Source organism: Capra hircus, chromosome 27, assembly GCF_001704415.2.
Source record: "Capra hircus breed San Clemente chromosome 27, ASM170441v1, whole genome shotgun sequence".
Taxonomy (NCBI): domain Eukaryota; kingdom Metazoa; phylum Chordata; class Mammalia; order Artiodactyla; family Bovidae; genus Capra; species Capra hircus.
In genome coordinates, this window is record NC_030834.1 from 17101876 (window position 1) to 17125810 (window position 23935).

At 38.7% G+C, this 23935-nt stretch overlaps 1 protein-coding gene across 8 annotated transcripts in view; it reads right to left on the reverse strand.

Moving 5' to 3' along the window:
• Positions 1-23935, reverse strand: part of NRG1 (neuregulin 1) — a 236478-nt gene that overhangs the window by 115430 nt on the left and 97113 nt on the right. For 2 of the 8 annotated variants that reach the window (XM_013975454.2, XM_013975455.2), the window contains exon 1: positions 11323-12723. The exons of the other annotated variants lie outside the window; for them this stretch is intronic. In XM_013975454.2, the coding sequence (XP_013830908.1) occupies positions 11323-11992 (670 nt within the window). In that variant the 5' untranslated portion in view covers positions 11993-12723. Of the gene's footprint in view, positions 1-11322; positions 12724-23935 lie in introns of those variants that run through there. 8 annotated transcript variants of the gene reach the window in all.

Consider the following 23935-nt stretch of genomic DNA (forward strand, 5'->3'; position numbering starts at 1 on the left):
CAAAGAGTTGGACATGACTAAGTGACTGAACTGAACTGAACTGAACGGGGATACCAACACAGACAGCAAAGCTAATAACTCGAAACTTCTGGTGTCATTTGTTTGCCTGTTAATTATGTGTCCTTCGTGGCCACCATCTTTGTCTTCAATGTGGTTGCCATTTTCAAATGCATACGAATAAATGGACATTTGCTTTAATTTTAAAGAACAAATTTTAAAAATGAGTTTGGAAGACACTTTTTTAGAGTAGCGAGTTATTTCAGTATTAAATTCCATACTAACTTTTGATTAAAACAGAGCTCATAAATTTCCCCTTTGGCTGGGACGGCAGTAACTCAAAGAAGACAATTCAAACGCTCAAGTGCATATCACTGAAAATCACAGTAAATCCAGTCTCGTCTTGTCACACCATCTTCATGATGAAAAATAAAAAATGCTTCATCATAGGAAGCTTTCCATGATAATTCATCAAATTTCATTGGATATATCAGTTTATTTCCACTGCACTGTCAGAAAAGCCTCTGCCCTAGTATGTTATCAAGTTTTTTCCCCTTAGAAATGGTGGCCTCGCTGCTCCAATATTGATTCAGAGCTCAATTTCTGCAGCAAATCAATCATACTAGAATAGATAAGAATCAAAATGACCAACACATAAAAGTTTTCCCATGTCTCTGGTTCTACAGTAAAGAATAAATGAAAACACATATACTGCGCTGATTATTATACATGCTGCTAAGTGACAAGCTCTTACAAATTACATATCTATGCAAGAAAGAGCATTAGATGTACAATAATATCAAAGGCCCTTAAGTGCATCCAGTATTGTTTACTGTTTTCTTTTTGTAGTACAGGGACCAATATCCCAGCTAATAAGATTTCAAGTTCACTGTAGCAGAATCTCCAGGATATATTTAAGATATAATTATTCTCTGCTGCTGTAACAATTTTTTTTTTTTGCTTCTTTTAGTTTTTACAAGCCTCTAGCATTTAGATATAGGGCTAGAGTTTTGATTTTATTTGTGTCTTGAAACTTATTGATAAACAACTGGTTCCTCTACACTTTAAATGATTTTATGTACCAAATTTTAGTTATTAGGTAATCATCAAATCAATTCTCCTTTTACTCAGGATATTATGGGCACACATGAAACATATGTATTATTTGTAGAATTCAATATACACGTTTATATTATAATTTTAACCAAATTAAAACAACTGCTATGTTTGATCCAGCTCCTATAAAATTAGGAGAACCCAATGGACAGAGGAGTCTGGTGGGCTACAGTCCATGGTGTTGCAAGAGTCGGACACAACTTAGTGACTAAGCCACCACCAGCTACCACCAAAATTATTCTACATAAATTATTGTTTTTATGGGTTTTACAAAAATGCTGAGAACAGCTGAATTGCTATCTTTTGGGGGTCCAGAAATTCCACTTTGGAACAATGAAAAACATTTAGTGAACATCATTTCCATTCAGATAAATAAAGATCCATGATCCTTTGGGTCCAGCTCCTTCCAGGCACCACACTTAAACTGTATAAATTCCTGTTCACTACCCTGAAGAAGGTATTTTCTTGACAAACACAACTTTAGCTACTACCTGTCTTTTTCTCTCTTGCAAGTAACTCCTTATCATTCTCCCTGTAAGAAAGTCCCTCACAATGTGACTTTTTGACATTACTCAAAGAGAATCAATCTATGTATCCTAACAGTTTTTATGAGGGAAAATCACTCTTTTATGATACTAGAGTTCAAGAAATGAGTAAAGTTCTATATCATTCTAAGACATAACAAATTAATCCATATGTTAAGACACTCTACAATTTACTCCTAGGAATGTTAACACATGTAGATAGTGTTCATATGAATGGTGCTAGAGAGAGGAAGGAAGTTAATATTTCTTAAGTCTTGTCCTAATATCCTAATATTTTTTCCCATGGAGTAATTTATGTAGCCCTCAACACAATCTCACGAGCATTTAAGGGATTAACATTCCAATTTGTTCTGATGTAAAAACTGAATCTCAAATGGTGATGTAATTTTCTCAAGGTCATACAGCTTATAAATGGTAGAACTAGGATCTGATGACAAGTTTCCAGTACAGTTTCCACAGCATCATGTTGCTTCTTCAACTCTCATCTTCTAAGGTTTTTATAAGCTTTCCCAGACTCCTAAACTTATTCTCCAGATTTTGTTATAAAACTATATATTCAAGATCAAAAGCGGAAAAGAGTACAGTGAAGAAAGCAGTCTAAGTAGAATGAGAGAGAAAAAATTGGTACTGGTTTCATATTTACTGTATCTTAGGCTTAGGACTTCTTGTTTTCCACTAACTCATTGAATCCCCCAAACATCCCCAAGAGAAGCACACTACTGTTCTCACGAATAAATGAGGACACAGATTCGGACAGATGATCTAACTTGCTCAAGCCTATGAGGAGCGGCACGTGGGATTAAAATTTCAGTCTGCTCCTCACAGAGATAGAGAAGAAATTTATGGTAACCAGAGGGGGAGGGGGAGATGGAGGCACAGAGTGGGAGTTTGGCATTGACATGTACACACTACTATATTTAAAACAGATAATCAACAAGGACCTACTATATAGCACAGAGAACTCTGCTCGATATTCTGTAATAATCTAAGTGGGAAAATAATTTTAAAAAGAAGAGATACATGTATACATATAAGTGAATCACTTTGCTATACGCCTGAAACTAACACAACATTGTTAATCAACTATGCCCCAATATAAAATAAAAAATTTTCAAAAATTCCCAACTAGAAAGCTAAGGCCTAGGGCAAGACAGAAATCAAAAGCTGTAAAAGACATCAGTAGTAAACATATTTAATAACCTGCTAGGAGCATGAATGTCCCTCAACAATGTCACTGATTGAATATTCTATTAAGAAGATACTAAATTCTTTCCAAATAAGGAGCACACTTCAGTCGGGTTAGCTTTGATTGCTAAAAAATTCTCCCATATCTAGACCAAAGGAACAAGATAGAAAACCCAGAGATAAACACACCGATGGGCACTGTATCTTTGACAAAGGAGGTAAGAATATACAATGGAGAAAAGACAGTCTCTTCAATAATTGGTGCTGGGAAAACGGGACAGCTATATGTAAAAGAATGAAATTAGAACACTTCCTAATACCATACACAAAGATAAACTCAAAATGGATTAAAGACCTAAATGAAAGATCAGAAACCATAAAACTCTTAGAGGAAAACATAGCCATTACACTCTTTGCAATAAATGACAGCAAGATTCTCTATGACCCACCTCCTACAGTAAAGGAAATAAAAACAGAAATAAACAAGTGGGACCTAATTTAACTTAAAAGGTTTTTAAGAATAGGAATTCAAAGAGGAAACTATAAACAAGGTGAAAAGACAATCCTCAGAATGGGAGAAAATAATAGTAAATGAAACAACTGACAAAGGATTAATCTCCAAAATATACAGCAGCTCATGCAACTCAGTACCAGAAAAACAAATAACCCAATCAAAAAGTGGGCCAAAGACCTAAACAGAGAATTCTCCAAAGAAGACATACAGATGGTTAATAAATACATGAAAAGATGCTCAACATCACTTATTATCAGAGAAATGCAAATCAAAACTACAATGATGTATCACCTCACACTGGTGAGAATGGCCATCATCAAAAAAATCTACAAACAATAAATGCTGGAGAGCTTGTGGAGAAAAGGGAACCCTCTTTGTACTCCTTGTAGGAATGTAAATTGATACAGCCACTATGGAGAACAGTATGGAGTTTCCTCAAGAAACTAGGAATAAAACTACCATATGACCCAACAATCCCTCTACTGGGCACATGCTCTGAGAAAGCCATAACTGTTCAAGACACGTGTACCCCAACAGTCACTGCAGCACTATTTACAATAGTTAGGACGTGGAAGCAATTTAGATGTCTATTGACAGATGAATGGATAAAGAAGCTGTGGTATATATATGGGGCATACAATGGAATATTACTCAGCCATGGAAGGAATGCATTTGAGTCAGTTCTAATGAGGTGGCTGAACCTAGAGCCTATTATACAGAGTGAACTGTCCAAAAAAGAAAAAAAATATTGTATATGGACCTATGTATATGGACTCTAGAAAGACGGTACTGATGGACCTATCTGAAGGGCAGCAATGGAGACAGACAGAAAACAGACTTATAGACACAGTTAGGGAAGGAGAGGGCGGGATGAACTGAGAGTGGCATGGAAACACATGCATTCCCATATGTAAAACAGACAGCCAGTGGGACTCAGGGCGCTCCAAAGGGTACTCTACGACAACCCAGAGGGGTGGGATGGGATGAGAGTGGGAGGGAGAAAACATATGTATACCTATGGCTGAATCACGTTGATGTACGGCAGAAACCAACACGATATTGTAAAGCAATTATCCTTCAATTAAAAATAAGTAAATTTAAAAAATTGTCCCATATACATATGTTTTTGGGAAAGGCCAAACTGATTTCCTATACGGATCAAAATCAGAAAGGGAAAATTGTCTTCTTTAAAGAAGAGATCTGTAGTGGAGCCTTACTAGATGAGCCTTACTAGTTAGTATTTAAATAATAAATAGGAAGGCACACTCATTTGAATTAAGGCAATACATACTATTTGAATATAAAGGCTAAAACTAATTTGGACAGGAAAAGAGAGTGTAGAGAAGACAAGAATTATTTCTGTTTTAGTCTTAGCACTGACAGCACTTAGCTATAGTGTTTTGGGTGAGTCGCTTCACTTTTCCAGATCTTAATTTCCTCCCTCTAGCAGACACTTGGATTATCTCTCCAAACGTTCAACATATAAAAGTCTATTATTACATAATATCAATTATATTTGTCAGAAATAATCTTTGACTGCATATACATACACAACACTAGGTTCAATTCACTGCAGTAAAGATGGCAACAAGGTTTGAGATAATACAGACTGATCACTCCTACTCATGTGAATGGTATATGAACCTAAGTTTTATTTCAATTTGAGAACTAAACAACTTAATGACAGATTCAATCCTTTCTCTGGACAATGAAACTAAAAATCCTTGGGAATATTTTAATACCCTTGTTCAGTAAGCCATAAAAATACATACAAAATATGATTAAAAAAATGTTTACAGCTATCAGGTTGCTAGAATCTACAAGCAATCTTACAATCTTTACATGGTGGAAATATGGAAATATTTTCTATTTTAGGGATTTCCTGGTGGTTTAGCAGTAAAGAATCCATTTGCAATGCAGGAGACACAGGTTCAATCCCTGGGTTGGGAAAACTCTCTGGAGAAGGAAATGGCAACCCACTCCAGTATTCTTGCCTGGGAAATCCCATGGACAGAGGAGCCTGGAGGAATACAGCCCACAGGGTCTCAAAGAGCAACTAACCCACTTTCCCATTTTCGGAGAGTGTTCTTAAAAGGGCTAAACACATTTCACCTTCTTGACCACGTCAATGGTTATGGTTTGGTTAAATTATGTCATAGAGATCGAACAGGAATCAGGCAAAGTTACCAGTAGCAGAGATAGAAGTGGTGTAACTTTAAGGCAGAGGATATCATTGGTTAAGTGTTCAGTATCCCACAAAGAGGAATACTAGAGAACAGGAATGGCAGTCAAAATGTGAATAAAATGAAGGTGAGGAGAAGAAACACTGAATTCAGAGAGTATTTATGTAGCAAAGTAAAAAAACAGAGTTGTGCTAATCAATTCTAAAAATCCACTAGAACATAAGCTTTATGAGGGCAAGGGCTTTTATTGGTTTCTATGGTGATATGATGCCTTTAGAACCACGCCTGCACATAGTAGGTCCCTGATATGTATTCACTGAATAAAGACAAAGAGGAAACAACAGAAGCAAATTGAAACACGAACATAACAACAATAATAAAAACGGAAAAACAAGCATAAACGCAGACATGGTGCCATTCATGGCCTGGTAGAAAGTTCAGGATGAGAGTTATAGACCTAGTTCTCAGGGGCTTCCAGCTCAACATTAGACAAGTCATAACCTTTTAATGTCTTTGTTTCTCAGTCTACAGATTCTCTCTTCCTTCATGCTTTAAAAGGATATTATGCAATATTATTTAAAGGGAAGGAAGACAAACAGAGATGTATGGTCTGGGACATGATTTTCTGGGAATGTGAAAATGCTGATATGTATATTTATATGTCAATATAAAGGAAAAGAAGAAGGTGAGATAAAGGAAAGGGCCAAATTTTGAATGAATGGTGGCTGTAACAAACCAGTATGTTGTTCATCAGATGAAGACATTTTTTGGTATGTGTTTTTGTAAAATGTGTAAGTATTGCTCAGTATTTAAATCCAACAAGTTTCTATAGGAAAGAAAAGACAGGTGAAAATACTTTGATATCTCACAGTGTAGTAGAATTTTGACATAGAAAAGCCAACACGGCATAATTAGGAAAATAAAAAAGATTCAAGATACAATTGGGAGTGTGAGAAGGGAGAGGAAGGAAGAAAAACTGGGTATCATAAAGGAATAAGGAGAAATAATTAAATTGGGATGTTCAGGAAAGAGGTGAGCCATATAGCCATCTGCTGCCTGTCAGGAAAGAGGTCATCTGAGAAAAACTAAGCTGTTTTCTCAAAAGCAAGCTGAATACTGTATGAGTGATGAAATAAAAAAAGGTCGTATCTGCTGAAAATTTAGTAAGAACAGAACAAGAGAGTAAAAACAAAATTTAATTTTAATTTTTTAAGTGGGAACTCTATACACATGACCAGTGGTCTCACTTAAGTACTTCCTGTAACTAGCAGTCAGATGCCACTTAAACTACCTGATTTAGTCTTCAGCTCTAACTCTCTTGGGCTTCCCTGGTAGCTCAGATGTTAAAAAATCCCCCTGCAATGCAGGAGCCCCCGATTCGATCCCTGGGTTGGAAAGATCCCCTGGAGAAGGGAATGGCTACCCACTCTAGTACTCTTGGAGTTCATGGTGGCTCAGACGGTAAAGAATCTGCCTGCAATGCAGGAGACCTGGGTTGGGAAGACCCTTATCTAAACAGTCAGACATGACTGAGTGACTTTCACTTCTCTTTACATCTAATCCTCTAGAACAGGGGAAAAATGATAGGAGAAAACAGCACTGTTGGGGATTAAATTCTGGGAGATAGGACATTGCTCTATTTTCTACTACTAGGGTTTCCCTAAACTTTTCAGAGTTTTGTGAATTTTAATAAAAGGGTTCATTTTACTAAATTGTTCAGAGTCTGGCTTTCCTCATCAGTAAATTAATAAAATTATTTAGTTCACATCGAGGATCTACCCATTTCTTCCAGTTTTTAATGTCTTAGGCTTTCAACAAATATGGTGAAAGCAGAGAAAATTTATTTGGAATCACCATTCTGAAACAACTATAGATACAGTTGCAAGGAAGTAGAAGAGTCTACTGGGCTTAAAACGAATGCCACTTTTCAACAGAAAGGGAAAAATCCTGATAGTATAGTCAATTGATCATGTTGAATTTTGCATAGTGTAGTGATTCATATTGTCACTCTGGTAACAATGGTGGGCCATGAAACTCAACAGTACAAAGATTTAAGAAAAAGCAAAACAAGTTTGGCCTAAGATGAAAATACGAATACATTCTTTTTGTGTTTGTGTGTGTATGTATACACACATATATACATATATATATATAATTTATTTATTCAGCTGCACTAAGTCTTCGTTGTGGCACATGGGATTTTTACAGCATATGGGATCTAGTTCCCTGCAGGGGCTGAACCCGGGCCCCTTGCATTGGGAACATGGAGTCTTAGCCACTGGGCCACCAGGGAAGTCCCAGAAAATACTAATACATTCTTATACCCAAGAGTCAGTTGTCAAGCAGGCTGCACCATTCAGAAATACATTTTCTTTCAGGATGGTACCCTAGTTTCCTGGTTACAACTTAATTAATCAGCTCTTTTTATAGTCATCTAAGTTTGCAATCTCCCAGCGTCAGATCTTTCCAGATAAACAAAAGGTAAGAAAAATTTTAAAGCCCAGGCAAAGGAAACAAATGAATGGTTCCAGAATTGCCTTGATGAAAACTATAAACTTAACTATTAACATAATAATATAATTATGGTGGGAAACCACTAACCACACAAAGAAAAACTTTAGAATTACATATACATGTTTTAATGTTTTCATATTTTATGTAGTCTAAATAGTAAATTCAAGCCCTGTATTAGATTGCTTACTCTCTACTTGTATGCATTGTCTAAGATGGTAAGAACATGCAATTATATTGCCTTATGAAAGAAATACTCATTTTAAAATAGCTGACATAGTCACTATACCTCTAGTCTATTTAAAAGGTGACATTTTGCCTAATAAAGACAAAGAGTGTCTTGATTTTAGAAGAGTCAATAAGGGAGAGAGTAATTCTAGTATTTATGGAATAAAACCCTAATGTGCTAATAGGTAGATTGGTTTGGGAAATAACACAGCAGACACAATTACCGGGATTGTCTCTGTTCTACTCTCACCGGCTCCAGGATAAAGAAGAATCAATTAGCCCTCCACAGACTATGACCTTGAAGGCTACAGCTCTGTGCATAATACACTGAATATGCTGAGCCAGATAGAAATGGAGAATCAAGTTCTGAGACCACGGAAGAGCACGGTTCAGATATGATAATGTCTTTTTAAAACATAAGCTGTGACAGCTTCAGGCATGTCAAAAGCATGCAGGATGATGAAAGAAAAGCCCCATTCTTTCTGTGACTAAGCGATAGTTTCTTAGTAGAAGAGCAAAAAGTTAAAGAGGCTGCAAAATGACCATCTAATGCCAAGTTTTTCTTTCTTTCTTTCTTTTTTGCCCTCCTTTAGTTAATGGTTACAAGCTTCTAAACAGCTAAACAATCACTTAAGAGTGTTTAAAACCAAAGCTTCCTGGACCAGTGCTTTTCCAAAATAAGAGAAATATAGACTCATAATTTTTAGGATATTTATGTTTTTGTTGTTTTCAGGCACTAGTTCAAAAAAGGAACCCTAAGGGTCTCACACAGCAAACCCTATAGGCGGTGAAGTGTTAACCAACTGTCTAACCCTAACTTTCCAGAAAACTACATCCCAGACAGCTTTTGCAGGCTTATCTCCAATGCACTCAGAGTGCTGCAGCTGTGTATCTGGCCAGAACTGGCTACTATGATGCTTTTAGACAGTAGTAAATCTTTTCCACTCAATAGAAACGCCAGAAAAATCAATGTCCTGCCTTGGAAAAAAAAAAAATAAAAGAAACTGTATGGAATGTATAATCTATTAAAACACTTAGGGAAAGAATTTACCTTAGAAAAGAATTTCTCAAAACATTACAAGATACTTTTTAAAACAGTCCTAGATCAGGAAAATGTGCTGGAGGTTTCTTTGTTTGCTTGTTTTCCTCCAATGACAAAATTATAGGATTGAGTCAAAGAGTTTTCAAAGGGTCTTCTTTATCTTTCTGAACAGCTAAACTGATTCAGGCACATTTAAATTCAAGACTGAAGTTGAAAATGATAAAAAGACAAAAGAGGTAACCTTGTCTTCACAGTGAATTTTGCTTCTCTTTGCAGGATCTGTACTTGCTTTTTATAGCCTGTCATTTCATCTGGGTATTATTTCCCGGTCACTTTGCCAGGTGGGAAGAGACGGTGAATACAGCGACGGCTGTCAGATCTTTAATGATGCTTTGGGGATTTGATAAAGATACAAAGCAGTGTCTGCAGGAAGGAGGTTCTTCCCTAATTACACCTGAAAAGCAAGCCTCTTTTGTTTTTCTCTTTAAATCTTTGCCACTGAAACTGGTGTGTATGAAATGAGCCTGAATCACAAGCACAAATCAAGTTTTTCTGCATTTCTAGAACATATGGCTCTCTCGCATACTGAACGACATGTCTGCAAAAGATATTTTTAATCTTCATTACCATCCAGAGGGAAACAGTAGGGTATTACATCACAGAATCTTTACCCTCACCTCTCCTTTAGAGACTTGACTTACACATGGTATTCAAACCGAGTTCTCTGATCCTTTACTTTTTTCTAAGGAAACAGTTTCAATGGTAAATAGAAGACAGTGAAACAAAAGTAAATTAGAAACTTTTTTAAAAGCTATAGAAAATGCCTCTCTTCTATAATGACATTTAAAACAATCTGACTAGTCATGGTTTCATCCTTGTCAACTTTTCCATTATAAAGCATTGCAATGACCAGTACAGACGGCAGTAGGACCCCTCTGTATTGTTTTAAGAGCACGGGCTCTCTTCACTCACAGATTATTAAACAGGACGGCTGCAATCTTACGGACAAAAAAGACACATCTGAAAAAAAATGATTTACTAATGCGCTTTGTACTTTCTAATGACTGTCAAGGAAGCTGTTTAAATATTTGATTCCAGAAGGCAAAACTAATTTGGACAAAGTATAATAGGAAAGAATATATATATATATATATGTGTGTGTGTGTGTGTGTATATGTGTGTGTGTGTGTGTGTATATATATATACACACATATATACCAGAGTCTCTTTGCTATACAGAAGAAATTAACACAACATTGTAAAATCAACTATACTTGAATAAAATTAAAAAAAAAAACCTAGTTTGGGGAAAATCTTTTCATGTGGAATTGTACCAGATCCTGAATAAAACTGCCCCTAACAAGTGCTCAGCAACTCAAACTATAATCTGAACACGACAGCAACCTGCTGGTAAGAGGTGAGTGCTGTAAACATCTAAGACTTCATGTGATATTGGGAAGAAGCAATTAAAGTACAAACGTGGGGAGAAGTGGTTTAGGGAACAGGAAGAAGAGATGGAGAAAGATAACTCGCAACTTGGGCTGGCTGGAAGGCAAAGGATAACAGAAAGGTGAGGAGAGATAATGGAAAGTTTACATGGGGGAAAAAAAACACATCAGGATCCTACTCACTGCTGTACAGAAGTCATATATATATAAAATGGTCTGATGTTTTCATCCTAAAAAGTGTTAGAAACCAATGGAATGGAACTGAAAGTCAAGCATGGCTCAGAGATGCTGCTGAAGCTCTGGGTCCTCGCCCCAGATTTCACCATCCAGGAAGAGAGAGTTGCTGTGATAGCATCAGTTCTAACCAGCAGTTTGTAAGGTCTTTTCACTCATCTCTCCCGGAGCAACCCAGTCACATGATGCGCTTAAACCAAACCGTGCCATTCAACTCCGAGAAGACAAGGGCCTCAGCTCTACCCTCTAGAGAACACTTTGGACGACCTCAAGCCCACCCATCTCCTCTACACATCCTCACCCGTCTCTCTCTACTTACAAAGTTTAGGAGCAGTTTGGAGATTAGTTTCTGTTGACGGTGGCTGAGTGGCTGCCTTGGGTGTTCTCACCTCAGGGCTCCGAGTGTGTGAAGGGAGGGATGGAGCAGTGGACGGCCGGAAAGAAAAAGCGAAGATACGGTTCTTGGGGGTGGGGACTGCCGAAGGCTCGGAGGACCCAAGGGCATTGTCAACTTGCACTGTAACTCGAACCTCAGTTTCAGACTGAGCCCTGGAGACAGGTGAAGTGTACGCCTTGGCTGATACCCACACAGCAGCTGAAGCTGCAGTTGGATCCAGAGAAATAATAGGATCCTGGCCTAATCCCCCAGGGTCAAGGTGAGTGGGAGAGTCATACTCAAAAATCTTGTCCACAAACACCCACTTGAGGCCCGCGATGCAGAGGCAGAGGCTGACCAGGCAAGCCAGGATGGGGACGATGCAGATTTTCTCTGAGTTGAGGCAACCTCTCAGGCGCTCGGTTTCCAGGCAGACGCAGCAGGGAAGAGTCAGGCCCACGAGCCCCGGGGACCTCCCATCTTCAGTCTGGGTCTCCGGCATGTCTTCGGCTGCCGGAAGTCCGTCCAGAGATGGGTCTGCACTCAGCTGAGTGGAAGGGCTCGAGGACCTCTCAGCAGCTCCCTCGGACATGTCTGGGGAATAAATCTCCATCGGCTCACCTCCAGGAGGCCTGGCCTCTCACACTGTCCATTACCATGCAGAGCCCCCCCCACCCAAATGATACAGCATCTTACAGGGAGAAATCGATAAGTTGTCCAAGTCCAAGGCCATTATCAAAAGCAAGAGGAGTTCAGGAGGAAGGCATGGGAGGCCAAAAAAAAAAAAAAAAAAAAGCCTCTAGCAACAACCAAATAAAAGTATATTGTAATTCTTGACTGCTGTTTCTGGGCCACTTTTGCAGTTCTTTTATATGCTTCTCCAAACCATCCTGGCTGGGTCAGGAAGACGCGAGGCCAGCGGAGAAACCCAGGAGCTGATGCGGCGGCGGTCGGTTAAGTAAACCAGTAGCCCAAACTGAAAGGCATGTTTCTCACCTCGAGCAGCTGCAGCTGGGGTCTGCTCAGATGGAGAAAGCAACTGTCATGCAGAAGAAGTAAAAGCAGGAGCAGGACCAGCGGCGGCGGCGGCGGCGGCAGCAGCGGCGGCGGCAGGAGCGGCAGCAGCGACAGTAGCAACAGCATCCTGTGGTGTGAGCGCGGCGGCTGAAAGGGGCTGAATCATCACAGAGCAGCAGGTGCCTGCCCTCCGAGCATCACGGCGAAGCGTCTCTTCGCAGAGCGCGCTGGAGGCGAGAGCGCGGCCGGGAGGGGCGGTCGCCGCGCTCGCCGCCCTGCCTTCTCCCCCACCCGCGCAGCCACTCCTCTTTGTCCTTCCCGAGCGCTCATTCACTTTCTTCCTCTGCGGCTCCTGCCTTCTCCACAGTCTCTTCCCCTTGCCTTCCCCCTCTTCATCCAGAGACTCTCTCTCTCCCCTCTTTCTTTCTTTTTCACCTCCCTCCTCTCCCAACCCCCACCCCTCTATCCGCACTCGGGCTGCTGGCTGGTCTGAGTAGAATCAGGATACCCAGCAAGGCGGGACTGCCAGTGACTTCCTATTTTATCCAATTAGAAGGAATAAAGGCCATCAAATCAAAGAGAAGCAGGCAGACAGCAGTTAAGCTGAGTCCCCATGGCCCCCACCCGGCTAGCCTCCTTTCTTTCTCTCTCTCTCTCTCTTTTCCTCCCTACCAAAGCTGCCCTAATCTTCCACCCCCACCTCCCATGCTCTAAAGTCTCCCTGGTTCTCTCTTCTGCATCCACTGTTGGGTCAGAAAAAGCCAGCGATCAATGCTAGCAATCTAACAAAGCTAGGATGAGGCGGGGGGTGGATGTAGGTGGGACCTTATGGGTTGGACCTGAGGCTTGGCAAAGTCTGATATCTGATTCCTCCCTAGAGAGGTAAGCTTTTCAACAGCAATTTCTTCCTGCCTGCTGCAGAGAGATAGCATTCCATCCCCAGCCCTCTAATAAGTTTTGTTCACCGAGAGGACTGTTATTGCCTGGTGTTTCAACCAACAGCAAGAACATTGTTTTTCTTTTTTTCCCTCCTAACCATGGACAGCTCTGCCTTCAGCCCTTGTCGCAATGACTGGGTAAGACTTGGTGATGCCCAAGTGTGAAGTGTGGAATATACATTGGAGAAGGGGGTGCTCAGGGAGGGGAGAGAGGTCTTTATGTGCCCACATGGGTCCCCTTTAAATTTTCATCCTTCTGTCCCACTCACAGCAGTCCCGGACTGATGTCCAGCCAACAAGAAACACCAGTAACAGCAATAGAGAAGGCTCCCGCTTCATCTTGAAAATAGCCTTCACTGTGACTCCACACTGCGGAGGTTGAATTCCCTGAGCGCTGTAATGTATACCACATGTCCTCAGCTATAACTGCACTGCAAGGATTAAGAAGACTTTTCTATATAAGAGCACGCCTTTAGGGTTAAGTTTCAGGAGCTTTACCTTAAAGATAGTTTCACTGCCGACTCTCTTCTTTTTCCTTTTAAAACAGCAGTGGTTAAAAGGCTGGAAGAAATGCACTGTCCTTAATACAGAGAACAGGAAGCCCAGACCCTCCTGTTCACTGCATGTCTGCATCTGAATCTTTAATCCACCTTTACTGTGACTGGACACCTGAATGGTTTCCAAGGAACCATTTTGTTCACCTATGTCAATAGGAGTCTTAAAAACGGTCTCTAAATCCATACTACATAACCATCATGTGAGTCCCAGAAGCAATAAAATTTAAAGTTGAAGTCCTGAGAGAATCTGCTTTAAGCACGATATATTTTGTAAAACACAATCTCCACTGCTTTGAAATATTTTTAAGCTTCTAAGTGGGCATGAGATAATATTATCATTCTTTCAAAATGAAATTAGCCCATAATTATAAGTGATTTAAAGGGTACTGACATCTTAAAGTGTGTTTGCAGTACTATAACTAACAACAACAACAAAAGCCTGAACCAATTTGCATAATTGTAATTATGGCTCTGACAAGCTTCTGGGCAAAATGAATTATCCTTAAGTTCACCTCTACATAACCTGCATTTATATAGCAGTAACCTGTACTTTAAAATAATTCCTATGCCCACTTTCTAACTTTTAACTATTTGATTTTAAAGCAGAAAGATTTTTCTTAAAGATTCAAGCAACGGACATGAAATTTCACATCATCGAAAATCTATAGGGAGGCATTTACAGAATTCAGACTGAGAGGAATTAAAATTTTAATGACCATTTTTCATGGAATGCTCAAAATCAGTTAGGCAAGTAAATACTTATGCTAAATTAGGATCATTTATAATTCCTTTAGATATCACCCAGGTTAAATTTGTGTTACTTAATTTCATGATTCTGCACCAAACCAGTATTTCACGCAAGTATCATACTCATACATTGGCATTTCACCCACAGCCAAGGTCACCTAGATTTCAAAGACTAACACGGAGTTCAGAGCCCAGATCAGGCAGGGAAGCGAAGGTACTGAGAAGAGTAACCTGTAGTTAAGAAAAGTGCTCCTTCAGTTGTGCCAATGCCAACTATTCACCTTGCCTTAGTCATTAAGAACAAACATATTCAGCAGACAAAGTAATTACTGGGCACTGCTCTAGCCGTCATATTAAAGATGACCAACACTTACAAAGGAAAATAATGGATTATGTAAAGGATAGGAACTTAAGAGACAGACTACACAAATCACACTGTGGGATATATATGCGTCCTCCCTGGAGAGGCAGTTCATGAATCCTGTGAGTTCTTGGAGCTAAGATCAGTTTGCAGACAGCCAGCCTCCCATAGAGCTGCTTCCCATGCAGGTAGAAGGTAAATGTAATTGAGAAAGGGAGTAGGACAGGAGGTAAAGAATAAAAGGAATTCTCCTTTTATTCTAGGAGACTAGGAGTCAGAAGTTGCCTTTATCCCTTTAGCAAATCTTACTAGCAATAAAGAAGTGAATACAGGGTGATATGAATGGGATTGAGGGTCAGAATTTCTTTGACTAGAACATGCATGTTTGTAGGAAGAATTGCAAGCATATGTTACTTTAACCCTTTAGCCTCCATCTTCAATAAAGTTCAGAAACACCCATATTTCCATGTTCCCTTAAACAGTGAACAAGAAACAAATTACTATTACCTTTTAAAAACTGCATAACCACCTCTTCTATAACAACAACCTCTACCTTTATAGAGCTCCACTGTGATTCCAGGCACTCTGCTAGGTTCTTGTCATACACGATTTCTGATCTTCACTAAATTCTATACAGAACATATTATCATTTTTGTTTAAAACAACAAAAAAAGGACTCAGGCAGCTTATATAACTTAGCTATGGACATATAGTTATTAAACGATAGCACCAATAGCACAAATTTTGAACTAAATTGTGACTCATGCTATTTCTACCAAATAATACTGTTTCTTGTTTTTAATCAAAAGGCATCTGATTACATATTGTTTACCTATTACTTCAATAGGAAAAATAAGAGAACCAGAAAGTGTAACAATGAAATAGGCATTTTAATTTTACTTTAATGTAGTTGCTAAATGAACTTAAAGGTGCCGATTTTCCAGAACAAGAGCCTTCTAAAATTCTGCCTAGTAATCTTTAGAGGTTGCAAGAATGAACCATAAGTTATTTACATATGATCTGTTTATAGTTTAAATAGAAAAGCTCTTCCACAGTCTCTGTTCTGAGATCTTCTTGGGAAGATCTCAAGATTTCAGTTACATATTGCTATGAAACAAATTGCCCTGAAACACATTACATTTGTTGTTAAACTAACAACCACTGTATTACATCTCACTAGCCCGCAGGATTACTGGGTTCAGCTGAGTGGTTCTTCTGCTCCATTAGATATCAGCTAGGGCTGCAATCCATTGGAGGTGTAATTGAGCTGAAAAAGTCAAGATTCACACACATGACTAGCAGCTGATGCCAGATGTCAGCTGGGAACTCAGCTGGGACTGTCAGATGGTGCACCAACATGTGGCTTCTCCACGTGGCCTGGACTTCTCACAGCATGGCAGCTGCGTTCTGAGAGGATACAGCCCAAGAGCGAGGAAGCACAAGCTGCCAGGCCTCCTTAAGACTGACTTTGGAAGTGGTACAGGCTCATTTCCATTGCATCCTATTGGCCAAATAGTCACAGTGCCAACTGAGATTCAAGGAAAGGGGAGATAAATCTTGATGGAGAGAGTAACAAGGAATTTGCAACCACAGTTAATCCACCACAACAGTTAAAAGTCAATGTTAGTAAGTCAACCTGGGTCAAGAGGCTCTGCAGTAATGCAGAATGAGATTCAGCAGAACCAAGTCAAAATGCACGTATATTTCTGATACACAGTATTCCAGCTTCCTTCTAAACCAGCTTCAATGAAGAAAACAATCCCATTATGTTGTGCATACATGAGTGCTTATGCTCAGTTGTGTCTGACTCTTTGCGACTCTTTGAGCCCGCCAGGCTCCTCTGTCCATGGGATTTTTCAGGCAAGAATACTGGAGTGGGTTGCCATTTCCTTCTCTAGGGGATCTTCCTGACCCAGGACTGAACCTGCATCTCCTGTGTCTCCTGCAGGCAGATTCTTTACCCACTGGGCCATCAGGGAAGGCTTCTTTTATATCATCCAATAGAAAATACTAAAATTCCTCTGCTACTTCAAGTCAAGCTAGGCTACTACATCGGCATCCCTTTTATTTATTATCAGAAATATTTAGCATACCTCCAGGAGATGGAAGAGGATGACCATATCACATAAACTTACTTTCTCTTTTACTTTTTTTTTTTTTTTTTTTTGGTGTATTGGTTATTTCCCACTGAAAACGTTTATCTCTGAAAAAGTCGACCCTTGCTCTGTAAGTTTATGGCCAAAATATAGAATTTACTTTGTGATATCTAATACCATGATGATAGCAGTGATTTCATTTTTTTGGACTGTAATCTTTGAGGATGACTATGTATAAATTATAATGATTTATTCATTGCTAATGAATTAATCACAATTTTCACAAGAAAGCTTCAGGACTTAAAGGGATCCCTAAAACTTGCTGCTTCTTATGAGAGGACCGAGTACCCAAGTGGATCTGTTTGCTTCTTCCCATCCATTTGAAAATCTTCCCCCAGCTCACATCTCAGCCCCTCCATGGAACTTCTTCATGGTCCCAAGTCAAAGATACATCATTCTTTAACTTCATTTTTGTTGGGGCACATCTTCCCAGGTGTTACTACTTAATTAGGGGACATATATAGGATGGATGGGGAAGAATGCCATTTCTTTGAAGGCCAGGTCTATTAGTTTCTGGCTGTCACAAACTAGAGCTATGCTAGCCATTCAATACACACATTTTGTTTGGTTTTATTTTTAACTGTAATTCAATTACACAGATCATGGCACCCCTAATAAATTGGTAGACTTTTTTCATGTCCATCTATCTATTCAAAATGCCCTCTATACTCCACTCTATTTTTTCACATCTTCTAATGAGCAGTTCAGATACATGCTAATCAAATTTATGACTGTTTCCAAATATGGCTTTTATGAATTTATTTTCATCTAGGGAAATTTTGTTACCCCAACTATATTAACTCTCAACTGCCATGGTATTTTTCAGGAAAGAATACTAGAGTGGATTGCCATTTCCTTCTCCAGGGGATCTTCTTGACCCAGGGATCAAACCTGCGTCTCCCATGTCTCCTGCACTGCAGGCAGACTCATTACCTGCTAAGCCATCAGGGCAGCCCCCTATTATACCACCCGATAGAAAACACTCCAATTCCTCTACCACTTCAAGTCAAGTTAGGCTACATAAACTTATCTTTTGCATAGATCCTTTTAGGAGATGGAAAGTTAGGAATAACCCAGTATTGAACTGTTTTTCCTGCAGTTCTCTCTTCACCTAAACAGAAAAGTTCTCTCAGGGCAAACCAAATTCATGGGCTTGCCAGTGTTCTTCTATATTACTCAGAATGTTAAACAGGCTAAGATGAAACCCATTTCACTTTACTGGGCAGGTATTTTTCTGCCCACTTTGAGGGTGAATCAAGACTCTGATTCTCCTTTATTTTTACCCAGTGAAAATTATTTCAGTAAAGACGGTTTGACTTAATTGTAAGAATCATTTTGTGAGAAGCTGTATTGAATGTCTGATACTGACTCTGGGACTGTGTCCTCATTTTGTAACAAATGATCCATTTACTCTGGCACATTTTGTTCTTTATAAGTTTAGGTCCTTTATCTTCAGCTGCAGTTCAAGAGACAGTAAAGGATCTCAAAGATGAGGATGTGAGAATTTTATACAGACAGATGATTTTTTAAAAATTAAATCCCATGTTTACAATCTGATTACTTTGAGAGAAACTATTATTTTCTCACTCCCCGTAAAATCATTAGTTATATACAATGATTTTCGTCTTAGTTTTACAAGTCAGCTTTCTTTTAATATTATCTTGGACATGTCTGGAACTAGACGGAGATCACTGCACATCTCTGTGATAAATGCCAGTGAACTGTTCCTAGTAAAATGGTTAATTTTATGTTATGTGAATTGCAACTCAATACAAAAAAAACTATTACACTGCACACTCATCATGGTTTCAGCTTCTCCAACATTTACTTTTAAAAGGAAAACACAGTCAATCTGACCAGTTTTCCAGTGCACTGCACTAAAATAATGAGACTTTGTCATGTATAGATTGTTCTTTCTTCTACAAAATCTAACAGGTCATGTAGCATTGAATCTCTGACAATTCTTAATTATCTATGGACTCTAAATTGATGTTGATGATGCAATACTACATCCCAAGGAACTCAAAAGCACAAATGAGGATATAATAAATTGATCTGTCATTGAGAATATCAATACAAAAGTTTTATGAAAAAATGAGTAAAGGCTTATAACTCTGGTTCATTTTATATACTTAAAATATTATTTGTCATTCTTCAATACCATTCCATTTACATATTTAGAATACACTAGAAATATAAGCCAAAAAATGGGTAGACAGTAGCAGGTATCTGAATTATCTGTATTTTCAACACAGTGTGCTTTGTTATGGAAAGTGTGATAAACTCATTACCAGAATGTGAGCTCCATAAGGGACAGCACTTGTGACTGTTTCCATTAACACATCCCTACTACCTAGAACATGTCTGGCACACAGAGGCCAGTAAGTAAGTATTACCGAGTTAATGCATCAATATGGAAACTACTAAAGAAGGATGTAGTTTGGAAGGACTGATGCTGAAGGTGAAACTCCAATACTCTGGCCACCTGATGCGAAGAACTAACTCATTGGAAAAGACTCTGATGCTGGGAAAGATTGAAGGCTGGAGGAGAAGGGGATGACAGAGGATGAGATGGTTGGATGGCATCACCAACTCGATGGACATGAATTTGAGCAACCTCCAGGAGTTGGTGATGGACAGGGAAGCCTGGCGTGCTGCAGTCCATGGGGTTGCAAAGAGTCAGACATGACTGAGTGACTGCACTGAACTGTAAGGATGTAAAAACTATTGAAAAAATATCTTAAAAGACATGGATACATCATTGTTCAGTTCAGTCGCTCAGTTGTGTCTATATGGATATACCGTATAGACTTTTATTTGTGTGAATGAAGCAAATAATATTAAATTAACTGTCTATGATGGGAAGAAGAAAAACCAAAAGGAAAATCATCTTTATAGTGACTACTCCAAGGTTATATGGATGGATGGTCATTCATGATTATTAGACAATACATGGTGGAATTAGTTACCTTGAACAAGTGTCCTTGCTTCACTTCATTAATATTCACTACTATAAGCTCCCAGCACAAAGCAACACAGCTAACAGAGAATTTTTGTTTGTTATAGGTATTGTGGCAAATGGCACAAATATGCAAGAAATAATCTGTATTTTTAAGTGCATGGATATGTATAATAGTATTTAAGGAAAATCATAAAGGCTGTACTTTGGTGAAGTAAGAGAAATTAAATATAACAAATAATTAACTAAACATGACAATCAATGCAAATGTAATACAAATTCAGTACAGTTTCAAAAAATGGAAGTTGTTGAACTTGATTTATACTTAGGCACTAGCTATTTGTTTATAGTTGGGTTGCTGATCAGCTGACTGATCTCCAGAGGAATTAGAAAAAAATGCATTGAGTACATCACCCTTACAAATGCTCTAGCAATCTGTTTGCTTTGAAAATCCTCTGTTTGAAACAGAAACTGTTAAGCATGAGATGGTCCACATGTGAAGGCAGTTATGAATTACTTACAAAAGAGTTCCATCTATTTAAGAGACTCTGAAATGCCATAAAAAGCCATGTGTAAAGTAAACCCTCAGTTTACCTGAAATAAAGGAAGCCTGGGAAAGGAATGATCTGAATTGTTCTACTTTTCAACACAGCCCAACCCTGTACCTCTGAGAAGACTTCAGCCAGAGGAAACATCTTAAAAATATACATTTTCCACAGAATCTACACAGTTCTCTCTCTTTTCTGCTGATTAAAATGAAAATGCAAAGTTGTGCCAAAGGGAAAAAAAAAAAGAGGGATAAAAATATATGCATTTTCTAGAACTGATCTGGCATTCCAGTGAGCCATCTAACCGGCGATTCTGCTGTAAGGTCATAAGCCTTATGATACTCTTACAAGCAGAAGTATTCCATTTAAAATCAGATGCCAGCTCCATATTTTCTGCAGTTTCTCAGTTCAAGGGGTGGAAACTTTTTCTGCATTGTGGGACAATTTTCATTACCTTCAAAATATGAATTTGAAAATTGTAAGACAAAAATATCTTATGATTGGAACTCCAATTCAAAACTTTGTATCATAAATCACACCACACCATGTATTGTTAGTTACATTGGCTTAAGAATGACTTGTATCTTTTCTATCTCAGAAATTATCTGGAGTGAAAGGATGTAGGCTTAATGCAAAGATGAACTGTAATCTTGAGAATAATTAGGTTTTAAATTTTTCATTGGCTGACTGTTGGAGCTGGAACAGCCTTGACCCATGAATTTTATCTTACACAAAAAAGATCTCCAGAGATAAAAAATAATCTGCCTGGAGCACCAACATTAATTTCAGAGATAAGACTAGAAGTCAGGGATATTGCTCCTCCCCTTTCAACTCATTCCTACAAAGGGAAGCTTTTTAGTTTCTCACTAACCACATAGATACCCTTTAGTAACTGCCATAAAGTGAATGGGTCAATGTTGTTACTACCATCATCAGTTATTCCTATAGCAATATCTTACATGAACTTTTACTGTGATTGTTTCTATTTGAAAGTTTAATCTTTTTAATGCTCCTCTGACCACTTTTGGTCACAGCTCTACTGAATATTCAGACCCTTTTTCTGGAAGTTATTAAGAAGCCAATATTCATATTTAGACTCGGTTATTAACATTTCATCACTAAGGGATGTAGAATGCAGAATGTAGGCAAAATGTAGGCTCTAATCACTTACATGGGAAGGTATAGAATAAAGAGACTCTAGAGGATAAAATGGAGCTTATCTTCAGGAACAAAGACTATCACCCCAAAATAGTGATCAGGGGACTCCCTGGTGGTCCAGTGGTTAAAGTTTCACCTTCCAACGCAGAGGGTGCAGGTTAGATCCCTGGTCGGGGAGCTTAAATCCTGCATGCCTTGTGTCCAAAAAAACAAACATAAAACACAAGCGACATTGTAACAAATTCAATAGAGACTTCAAAAATGGTCCACATCAAAAGAAAATCTTTTTAAAAAATAGAGGTCAGTCCAGTATTATGGCAATGATTCCAATACATACAATGTCAAATGTTGTCAATATCTGAGAATTGGTGAGCCAGGGTTACATCTTTTAATCTGGAGAATTAGAAATCTGGGACAGGGGAAGGAGTGATTGTCAGAAACAGGAAAAGGAAGGCTTCTGATGACTGAGTTAAAACCTGAAATACGATGACTAGAAAATTCCAGGTCCAAATATGATGACTTATTCCAGGGAAACATGTGTTCTATTTGTTGACATAATCCATCAAACATATATTATTTTAAATAAAGCAATTAAACTTCTACATCATTCATGCTGGGATATTTGGGGATAAGATGCATTCACAAATGCAACTTACTTCAAATTGCATCAAAAATAAAAAGTTGACTGATAGATAAATGGATACACATTTGACAAAGCAACTATGGCGGAAGTTAACTGTAAAATCTAGAGATACGGCATTGTTCACAAGTCATTCAACTTTTCTGTATGTTTCAAATTTTCATAATAAAAATGCTAGAAAAACTTAAAAAAGATTTTTTCATGGCTATTTCTGACCACTACATATATAGTATGTTTTATTATAAAACCTTGTAGTGAAAGTGAAAGTCGCTCAGTCGTGTCCAACTCTTTGTGACTCCATGGACTACACAGTCCATGGAATTATCCAGACCAGAATACTGGAGTGGGTAGCCTTTCCCTTCTCCAGGGGATCTTCCCAACCCAGAGATCAAACCCAGGTCTCCTGCATTGAAGGCGGGTTCTTTACCAGCTGAGCCACAAGAGAAGCCCAAGAATACTGGAGTGGGTAGCCTATTCCTTCTCCAGCGGATCTTCCTGACCTGGGAATTGAACTGGGGTCTCCTGCAGTGCAGGGGGATTCTGCACCAGCTCAGCTATCAGGAAAGCCCATAAACCTTGTAAGCTGATGCCAAAGAAAACAAAATAATCTACCAGTCTCACATTCGGTAACCCTCACTGAATTATTTTCTTTCCTCTACTGCATAAGCTCTCCCCACCACACTTACTTTAAGATGAATTCCAAAATTATATCAGGAATATAAGTCACACAATTTGAGTCATTATCTAATGGCAAAGGAGTATCTTTCTATGACAAACCATTAGCTGCTATAGAAAATCTAAGATCTCTTCCTGACCCCTCCTTCCATACCATTCCTTTATTGAGAAGAGATTTTGCTTAATGTGATTCTTTAATCACTAGGGAGTTGAAACATCTATGAATAATGTGAACAGAGAAATCGTAATGTTCATTCTCCTGACAAAATCAGAAGGGCTGGACAGTAAGCTTCATTTTGTTGCAGGCGGGGTCGGGGGGGAGGTGGGGAAGAATCCTTTTATTGTTAACAACACTCCCATCCTGAAGATATCTTTTTCAAAGGTCAACTGGTCAGTGGACACTGTAAGGTCAAAGGCTTTGATGTAGAAGTTGAGTTTCTCCACTGCTGTATCTCCCTTCCAGTTCGGCATACAGAAATTTTATAAAACTATTAAATATTTATGATTCAGTACAAAGCCCCTCTAAAAGCATCTGTATTTAACTAAATCATGTCACTGACAGCAAGAGGCACGCACAGTAATTTAACCTAGCAGGAAAAGTACTTCTTTTACATAACACTGCAGTGCAGAGAGTTTCAACCATATGCTTCTTTCTGTCCCCACATACCTCCTGTAAGAAGGAAAAGCTTAACTTAAATGGTTCAAAGGGCTTTTAGACAGGCTTCTCAAATGAAACATAAATCTTTTGAAGTGCTTCTCAAAAGTTCTTCCCCGAGGCTTTGCCAGGACTCTATCACTAG